A 9,693-nucleotide genomic window follows, 5' to 3' on the forward strand; every position below is an offset into this window, starting at 1 on the left:
TCATGCCGGGAGCAATATCGGCTCTGGGCACTGGCGATGAAACACCTCAATCATTATCTCGAAACAGGTTGCCGTTTGGTCGGTGCATTTTACGTTGATACAGTATCCAGCGGCGTTTCACAGTCAAGAGAGTGGCAACTGTAAATCACTGATCATTTTGGAGGTCCTCATTCAGTTTCATTGAAACTAGAACAAAAGAAATAGAATATATTCGCTCACGTTGTACACACCTCATGCAATGGCCGAACGCGCGTCACAAACGCTATTCGCTGCGAGTCTATTGACCTCGGTGGTATTGGAAGCATAGAAATCACGAGAAATGAAGCATCTGTTCCCTAATGAAGAGTTCTTTTACGTGCTGGCACAGTTAGCGATGCTGTGGAAAAAAAAAAAAAAAAAAAAAAACATGCCCGCACTTCACATGCTATCACGCAGGGTGGCTTTCTCCGGAGGCCGCATCGCGACGCCACCAGTTTGTCGTACAGTCCCTAGGAAACTGTACGACAAACTGGTATGCGTTCGACCGCGCCGCTTCTCCCGTACATCGGAGCACGCCGCCGCTGGAAGACTGCGCCAGCGGGCGCTGCGAGTCTGAGGTATGCTATGTTCGCCGCGTTCGCGCGTACGTTTTGCTTGCGTCCCCGGCCCGCGCGTCTATTTGTTTGCCTTTTCAGCGTTTCGTGTCTCTCAGCAAGTGACCACTTGGTTCTCTCAGCGCACAGGGATGACAGCTGAATGCCTGGACAACGTAAGCAGCGTGTCAAACACTGTTTTGTGCAGGGCTGCAACACTGGATACCGTTCCACAACTGGAAAGTTCGCGCTCTTCACCCTTCCGCAGGACCCAGAAAGGTTTCAAGAATGGAATCAGCGTACACCAAGTGCAGACATGCCTCTCCAAACGTATTCGGCCGTTTGCGAAATACACTTCGACGCGCGTTTACGCCAACGCACTTGTCGTGAACGTCAAGATCGAGTCGATGAAGCGTGACCGGCCTACCCTGAAAGATGATGCAGTACGCACAATACCCCCGGAACCAAAAATTCCCGGACAAATTCCAAGAAACTGTCCGCTCAGCGCAAGAGGAAGAACCAAGGGAAGAGCAAAAAAGAAAAAAAAACGATGAAACTGTTTAGTGGATCCTTTGGTGCAACTGGTTAACGGATTCTTTGGACTGGATGGTTCCACGTTTATTGTGTTCCTTCTCCCCCACTCCCAGGTAGAGTCACTAAATAAGGAACGTTTCAGTGCAAGGAGTCGCCAGTGCCTTGCAAGAGAAGGAATACATCTGATCCTGACATGGGTGATGAAGCTGTAGACGCCGGGAATACGTGGGCACAGAAGGACCTTTCCCTTCTTCCCTGCTCCCTTTGAAGCAGCTTTGACTAGATTTTTCAGCATGTACAAATTACATCCTGACAGCCCCCATGAGTTGACCACCGGTGCTCGAGCCTCAACACACCAAGTTGGTGTGTATTACCACACAAGTGTGTATGAGTGAGCACAAACGTAAGAGGGAAAAAAGGATGAGTGAGAGAGAGTGGCTGGTTTGTCCCTTCAGATGACGCACCCTGGAAGTCGCTAAGTTAGCTTATAGCTCAATTGGTAGAGCCCTGGACCGCAGAGCCCTGGTAGAGCAGAGACTCTGTATGATCAACACGATGGAAAAGGAGGAGGCAGGATATTCGTCCGCGTGTGGATAGACCTTTCTAGCCTTTCGTTTTGTAGAGGATATGCTTGAGAAGAGAGAGCAGTCATGCGCTATGAAACAGGACGATCGATTTTGGACTGTTCGAGGAGAGTGGCCGCTCCGAACAAAATGAAGAAATTGCGGGAAATTGCACGATTTCTCTCCTATATATAGAGGCTAAAAACATTCACCAAGTGTATCTATGGATGTTTATGTAGCTCATACGTAAGCGATGAGGAGAGGGACAGCAAGGCATACGCCATCTTCATCACAATTTGTGTATGTCCAGCAATTCCAGCTCCACTATCAGTGGGAACTTTATATTTTGAAAAAGTAATGCAACTTCAACCCAGGAGTAATCATGAGACACGACTGCCCGTAGTGCATCCGAAGATAAAAGACACGTAGTTTATTTCATGAACGACGCAAAAAGAATACCACTGACACACGCTCGCGCTAGCGCTTCAGCTACAACTTCACCTTCTCACACTCGTATAAGCAAAGCAACGTTATAACATTTCTCTTCCCTTTGAAAAACCAACACAGTAACAATACCCTTAATAACCAAAACGTTCATCTGGTTTGCGCACTCAACTAGATCGTCGTACTTGTAATGTCTCTTGTCGATCAGTCACGTCTTCGTCAGTTGAGACTCAGGGCTGCAGAGCTTATCTCCATCATGACTCCCAGCTGGCTGTTTTTCAGGGAGAATAAGTAATAAGTCCTTCTGGTCCATGCACTGGCTGCATCTTGGGCGTTGCTCGGGTGCCGGAGACGTACCTGGTCAGCATGTCGACGAACCACTTGTGAAGGGGTTTGAACAGTTATCATTCGTGCCCCAGACGTAGACTTCACAGTACCGGCCGTCCACTTCTCCCGTTCCCCGTAGTTGTGCACAAGAACATTATCTCCAGAAGAGAACTCACACGTGTCCCAGTTCTGTACAGTGACCGACCTAGGAGAAAAGCACACGTCAGGGCGTGACCGTATCCGATATCCGAGAAGAACTTCTGAAGGAGATTTTCTTGACGTTTTTTTTTTGTGTGTGTGTGTTTTTCTGTAATCGAACAAGATACGTGCTAGGTTGATGTCTATAGGTCACTGTCTCTGGCTTTCTTAAGCCCATCTTTGATCCACGACCCGTTCTGCCAAACCATTGGACTGAGGATGAAATGGTGCAGACCGTAGGTAAGCGATGAAATTTTTACGCACAAATTCCTCAAACTCCTTAGTAGTAGTGGTTTGGCAGAACGGGTCGTGGATCAAGGACGGGCCTAAGAAAGCCAGAGACAGTGACCTACACTCTTAAAACAAAGCTTCACCACATACCGCGCTGAAGGCCAGCCATTGTACAGAGTGATGCCTCTATCACTCTTGATAGAGACGTAGAGAGAGACTGAGACGTAGACAATTGTGCGAGGAATGCAAAAACGGCTGTATGGCACGCAAGCTGGAAATAGTAGATTCTACCGTTGCATGTCGTAGCGGAATGGCTTCGATTCCTTTACTGTGCGAGTCAACGATTACCAAGATCATCTTTCCTTGTACTGGCCCAGCGTAGACTAAAAGAACTCTAGTCCAACTCTCCTCAGTTGCTGGACATTTTACTGTGTCTCGTGACATTGGCATCGGCACGGCTTGAATACAGGATGTGCACATCTGCGTGATACGTTCGATGTCCTATCAAATCCGGCCCACCAGAACTATGATCTTGCCAAGGCTTTCATCGCTGGGGTGCCCTGGTGCGTTTCGTGAAGTAAGGACAATAACTTCTTCCGTGCCTCCTGTGGAAGAATCACTCGATGTCCCCAATATAACGTAGCAGTTCATGTGCTACCGATAGCTCCAGCCTTCTGTCATAGAAGGGATGCAGACTGCTATCTACTGCTTTCCTAGTTGTAATCCATCCCACGGGGATGTATTATCTTCACCTGGGCCAGCTCGCTTGGACTTACTCTACCTTCGTCTAAGTTCTCCAATGCGAAGACGTATTCTTGCAACCCGCTCTGTGGTTTGCCGGTTTCATTCGTTTGCAGCCGGAGCCGACTCAGCGCATCCGCATTGAGTAGTGTTCTGCCTGGTTTTTATTCTATCTTCATATCCGCCTAAGAGTAAGGACCATCGCTGAATGCGCGCTGCTGCCAGGGCTGGTGTTGGCCGATCATACTGTAGCAGACCCCCTAATGGTTTATGATCAGTTACTAACGTAAATTCCCTACCAAGCAGGTAGTCACGGAAGCGCTTAACTCCAAACACCATTGTCAATGCATCGCGCTCTAATTGCGAATAGTTCCTTTCGGATGGTGTTAGTGGTCTTGAACGGAACCTAATGGGTTTGTCCTCACCGTCCACTCTGTGAACGAGTACCGGTAATACACCGTATGGTGAAGCGTCGCACTCCAGACGTAGTTCCTTGGAGGGGTCGAAGTGCATTAGTACTTTGGCATTCACTATCGCTGACATTCCTTCGCTGAATGCTTCTTCTTGTTCATGCCCCCAATGCCATGAAATTTTCTTTCCCAGTAGCTTGTGAAGGGGCGCTCACCTGGTGGACATGTTCGGTAAGAATCTGCTGTAGAAAGTTAACATTCCCAGAAAAAGAACGTAACTCGGTCGCATTCTTTGGCAAAGGAGCGTGGTTAATGGCTTCGAGGTTATTTTCTGTGGGGTGTAATCCCTCTTTATCGATGCGGTGTCCGAGATACGTTACCGATTCCTTCCTGAACCTGCATTTTCCTTACTTCAACTTGACGCCATGCTACCAGAACCGCTGTAGGACAGCTTTCAAGTGCGTAGTGCCTGGTCTTGCTTTCTCCGCAAAAAGGACGCCGTCTAGATATGCGTGTACTTCTGGAAGACATTGAAAAATGCACTCTATTATCCTGTGGAAGACTGCTGGTGCGGAGGATAAGCCAAAGAGCAGCCTGTTGAAACAGTAAAGACCACGATGTGTGTTTATGACTGCCAATCTCCGCGGTTCTTCGTCCAACGGAATTTGGTTGTAGGCGTCACGCAGATCCAATGTAGCGAAACGTTCCCCTCCGTTCAGCGATTCCTCGAGCAACGGCAGTGGATACTTCTCCACGGCGCAGCCTGGGTTCAGCGTCACCTTAAAGTCTCCACACAAGCGAACGCTGCCGTCTTTCTTTAAAACTGGGACGATAGGCGTAGCCCATTCTAAGTGTGCTACTGGTGAAATCACACCCGTTTCTTCAACTCTATCCACTTCCCTGGAAACTTTGTCATGCAGTGCGTATGGTAACGGCCTCGCCTTACATTACTTGGGCACGGCTCCTTCCTTCAGGTAGAGGTGTGCGAGAGGTCCTTAATCAACCCAAGTCCAGCTGCAAAATGGTCCTTCTACTCGTGTAGGAGCCTTCCAGTCCCATGTGTATGTTGCTTGTACCTCCTGTGATTCCCGATAAGCTCAACACTAGAACTCCTAGCAAGTTCAACTCTTGAATGGGGTGTCAACCACAGTCTTGGTCTGCCGCAATCCAGCACTGTCACGGATACCGGTACTCTCTTTCCGTGGTAGGGGACTTTCATTGAGATTTCTCCCAGGACTGGTAGCTTTCCAAGGTAGCAACTTAGTCTAACTTCAGCCTTCTGCAACTGCCACACCGACGAAGTTTCTCATAAACGCTCCTCGAGATAACGCATACCGGTGATCCCGTGTGAGTTTCCATGATCAATTCAACTTCTTCCCAGTAGAACCTTCGCCGTATCGCTTTAATTAAGCCTTCTTGGGATTCTAACTTCAATTTCCAAATCTGAGAATTGAAGCAGACTGTGGTGTCATCAGTCCCAGAACCAGATACCGCCAATGTTTTTTTTCCCTTGCCCCTTTCCGTCTTCTTTTTACCACGTTGATTGCGTGGTCGACGTCTGCATTTCTTCGCTCAATGGCCTTCTTTCGCGCAGTTACAGCACGTTGCCTCTTAAAAACTGCAGCAATCTTCAGAATGATCCGTGGCATCGCAACGTTTACACTCTTTAGCTACGCCCTGGTTCTTTGTTGCACTGGCGTGCTTTTTACTTTTCAGTCTATGTGCCCCATCCACTGGGTTATTACGCGACAAGTTCTTTGCGTCAATATCTGCTGCTTCGGCCGCTATAATGCAATACCTTCAGCAATGCAATGCAATGTGTCATGCAATGTGATGTCTTTATGCGCAAGTAGTTGCTACTGTCGACTCTGAATCCAGCAATGTCAGCTCGACTCTCTGCGGGAACTTTCTATTTTTATAATTGCATTGTGGTTAGAATCGCTTTTTTTTTTTCTATCGATCATTTGAATCGCCTTTTTCCTATCGATTGTTTCTTCCTACTCTTGACTCTGAATCCAGCAATGCCAGCTCCAGTCTCTACGGGAACTTTGTATTTTTATACCTGGCCCTGTTCACCCCCGATTGCATTGTGGTTAGAATGGCTCTTTTCTATCGATCATTTGAATTGCTTTTTTCTATCGATCATTTCTCCCTACTCTCAACCCTGCATCCAGCAATGTCAGCTCGACTCTCTGCGGGAACTTTCTATTCTTATGCCTGGCCCTGTTCACCCCCCCCCCCCCCCATTTGCATTGCGGTTTGAATCGCTTTTTTCTATCGATCATTTGAATCGCCTTTTTTCTATTGATCATTTCTCCCTACTCTCGACTCTAAATCTAGCAATGCCAGCTCGAGTCTCTGCAGGAACTTTGTATTTTTATATCTGGCCCTGTTCAACCCAACGATTGCGTTGTGGTTAGAATCACTTTTTTTCTATCGATCATTTGAATTGCTTTTTTCTATCGATCATTTCTCCCTACTTTCGACTCTGAATCCAGCAATGCAAGCCGCGTCTCTGCGCGAACTTTGTATTTTTGTACCTGGCCCTGTTCACCCCCGATTACATTGTGGTTAAAATCGCTTTTATCTATCGATCATTTGAATCGCCTTTTTTCTATCGATCATTTCTCGCTACTCTCGACTCTGAATCCAGCAATGCAAGCTCCAGTCTCTGCGGGAACTTTGTATTTTTATACCTGGCCCTGTTCACCCCCCCCCCCCACCATTTGCATTGTTGTTAGAATCGCCTTTTCTATCGATCATTTGAATCGCCTTTTTTCTATCGACCATTTCTCCCTACTCTCGACTCTGAATCCAGCAATGCCAGCTCGAGTCTCTGCGGAACTTTCTATTTTTATATCTGGACCTGTTCACCCCCGATTGCATTGTGGTTAGAATCGCTTTTTTCCTATCGATCATCTGAATCGCTTTTGTCTATCGATCATTTGAGTCGCCTTTTTTCTATCGATCACTTCTCCCTACTCTCGACTATGAATCCAGCAATGCAAGCTCTAGTCTCTGCGGGAACTTTGTATTTTTATACCTGGCCCTGCCCCCCCCCTCCATTGCATTGTGGTTAGAATCGCTTTTTTCTATCGATCATTTGAATTGCTTTTTTCTATCGATCATGTGAATCTCCTTTTTTCTATCGACCATTTCTCCCTACTCTCGACTCTGAATCCAGCAATGCAAGCCCCAGTCTCTGCGGGAACTTTGTATTTTTAAACCTGACCCTGTTCACCCCCGATTACATTGTGGTTAGAATCGCTTTTTTCTATCGATCATTTGAATCGCCTTTTTTCTATCGATCATTTCTTCCTACTCTCGTCTCTGAATCCAGCAACGCCAGCTCCAGTCTCTGCGGGAACTTTCTATTTTGATATCTGGACCTGTTCACCCCCGATTGCATTGTGGTTAGAATCGCTTCTTTTCTATCGATCATTTCTCCCTATACTCTCGACTCTGAATCCAGCAATGCCAGTTCGAGTCTATGCGGGAACTTTCTATTTTTATATCTGGACCTGTTCACCCCGATTGCATTGTGGTTAGAATCGCTTTTTTTTCTATCGATCATTTCTCCCTACTCTCGACTCTGAATCCAGCAATGCAAGCTCCAGTCTCTGCGGGAACTTTGTATTTTTATACCTGGCCCCGTTCACCCCCCGATTGCATTGTGGTTAGAATCGCTTTTTTTCTATCGATCATTTGAATTGCTTTTTTCCATCGATCATTTGAATCTCCTTTTTCTATCGATCATTTCTCCCAACTCTCGACTCTGAATCCAGCAATGCAAGCCCCAGTCTCTGCGGGAACTTTGTATTTTTGTACCTGGCCCTGTTCACCCCAGATTACATTGTGGTTCAAATCGCTTTTTTCTATCGATCATTTGAATCGCCTTTTTCTATCGATTATTTCTCCCTACACTTGATTCTGCATCCACCAATGCCAGCTCGAGTCTCTGCGGGAACTTTCTATTTTTATATCTGGACCTGTTCAACCCCCATTGCATTGTAGTTAGAATCGCTTTTTTTTTTCTATCGATTATCTGAATCGCTTTTTTCTATCGATCATTTGAATCGCCTTTTTTCTATCGATCACTTCTCCCTACTCGACTCTGAATTCAGCAATGCCAGCTCGAGTCTCTGCAGGAACTTTGTATTTTTATACCTGGCCCTGTTCACCCCCGATTGCATTGTGGTTAGAATTGCTTTTTTTCTATCGATCATTTCTCCCTATACTCTCGACTCTAAATCCAGCAATGCCAGCTCGAGTCTATGCGGGAACTTTCTATTTTTATATCTGGACCTGTTCACCCCGATTGCATTGTGGTTAGAATCGCTTTTTTTCTATCGATCATTTCTCCCTACTCTCGACTCTGAATCCAGCAATGCAAGCTCCAGTCTCTGCGGGAACTTTGTATTTTTATACCTGGCCCCGTTCACCCCCCGATTGCATTGTGGTTAGAATCGCTTTTTTTCTATCGATCATTTGAATTGCTTTTTTCCATCGATCATTTGAATCTCCTTTTTCTATCGATCATTTCTCCCTACTCTCGACTCTGAATCCAGCAATGCAAGCCCCAGTCTCTGCGGGAACTTTGTATTTTTGTACCTGGCCTGTTCACCCCAGATTACATTGTGGTTAAAATCGCTTTTTTCTATCGATCATTTGAATCGCCTTTTTCTATCGATTATTTCTCCCTACACTTGATTCTGCATCCACCAATGCCAGCTCGAGTCTCTGCGGGAACTTTCTATTTTTATATCTGGACCTGTTCAACCCCGATTGCATTGTAGTTAGAATCGCTTTTTTTTCTATCGATTATCTGAATCGCTTTTTTCTATCGATCATTTGAATCGCCTTTTTTCTATCGATCACTTCTCCCTACTCGACTCTGAATCCAGCAATGCCAGCTCGAGTCTCTGCAGGAACTTTGTATTTTGATACCTGGCCCTGTTCACCCCCGATTGCATTGTGGTTAGAATCGCCTTTTTCTATTGATCACTTCTCCCTACTATCCACTCTGAATCCAGCAATGCCAGCTCTAGTCTCTGCGGGAACGTTCGATTTTTATATCTGGACCTGTTCACCCCCCGATTGCATTGTGGTTAGAATCGCTTTTTCTATCGATCATTTGAATCGCCTTTTTTCTATCTATCATTTCTCGCTACTCTCGACTCTGAATCCAGCAATGCCAGCTCGAGTCTCTGCGGAAGTTTCTATTTTTATATCTGGACCTGTTCACCCCGATTGCATTGTGGTTAGAATCGCTTTTTTTCTATCGATCATTTGAGTTGCTTTTTTCTATCGATCATTTGAATCTCCTTTTTCTATCGACCATTTGAATCTACTTTTTTCTATTGATCATTTCTCCCTACTCTCGACTCTGAATCCAGCAATGCAAGCTCCACTCTCTGCGGGAACTTTGTATTTTTATACCTGGCCCCGTTCACCCCCCGATTGCATTGTGGTTAGAATCGCTTTTTTTCTATCGATCATTTGAATTGCTTTTTTCCATCGATCATTTGAATCTCCTTTTTCTATCGATCATTTCTCCCAACTCTCGACTCTGAATCCAGCAATGCAAGCCCCAGTCTCTGCGGGAACTTTGTATTTTTGTACCTGGCCCTGTTCACCCCAGATTACATTGTGGTTCAAATCGCTTTTTTCTAT

At 46.0% G+C, this 9,693-nt stretch overlaps 1 protein-coding gene across 1 annotated transcript; it reads right to left on the reverse strand.

Annotated features, from left to right (window-relative positions):
* Positions 1-2,173: 2,173 nt before the first annotated feature.
* LOC135395898 (uncharacterized) lies at positions 2,174-8,993 on the reverse strand. The gene is made up of 4 exons (XM_064626986.1): positions 8,909-8,993; positions 4,969-5,014; positions 3,768-3,887; positions 2,174-2,645 (listed from the first exon to the last, which is right to left on the reverse strand). Exons 1-4 carry the CDS (start codon positions 8,991-8,993, stop codon positions 2,333-2,335), a joined length of 564 nt encoding a protein of 187 aa, XP_064483056.1. The 3' UTR covers positions 2,174-2,332.
* Positions 8,994-9,693: the final 700 nt, after the last annotated feature.

Source organism: Ornithodoros turicata, chromosome 5 (assembly GCF_037126465.1).
Source record: "Ornithodoros turicata isolate Travis chromosome 5, ASM3712646v1, whole genome shotgun sequence".
NCBI lineage: Eukaryota > Metazoa > Arthropoda > Arachnida > Ixodida > Argasidae > Ornithodoros > Ornithodoros turicata.

What these genes read in the sequence shown, in the direction of transcription:
- LOC135395898 (XM_064626986.1), bottom strand. Translation starts at nt 8,993, where the DNA reads ATGCAATCGGGGGTGAACAGGGCCAGGTATCAAAATACAAAGTTCCTG. An exon ending in GAAGGAGCCGTGCCCAAGTA is followed by an intron (nt 3,888 to 4,968) that starts ATGTAAGGCGAG and finishes TACGTTAGTAAC; the next exon opens with TGATCATAAACCATTAGGGG. An exon ending in GAAGATAGAATAAAAACCAG is followed by an intron (nt 2,646 to 3,767) that starts GCAGAACACTAC and finishes CTTTTCTCCTAG; the next exon opens with GTCGGTCACTGTACAGAACT.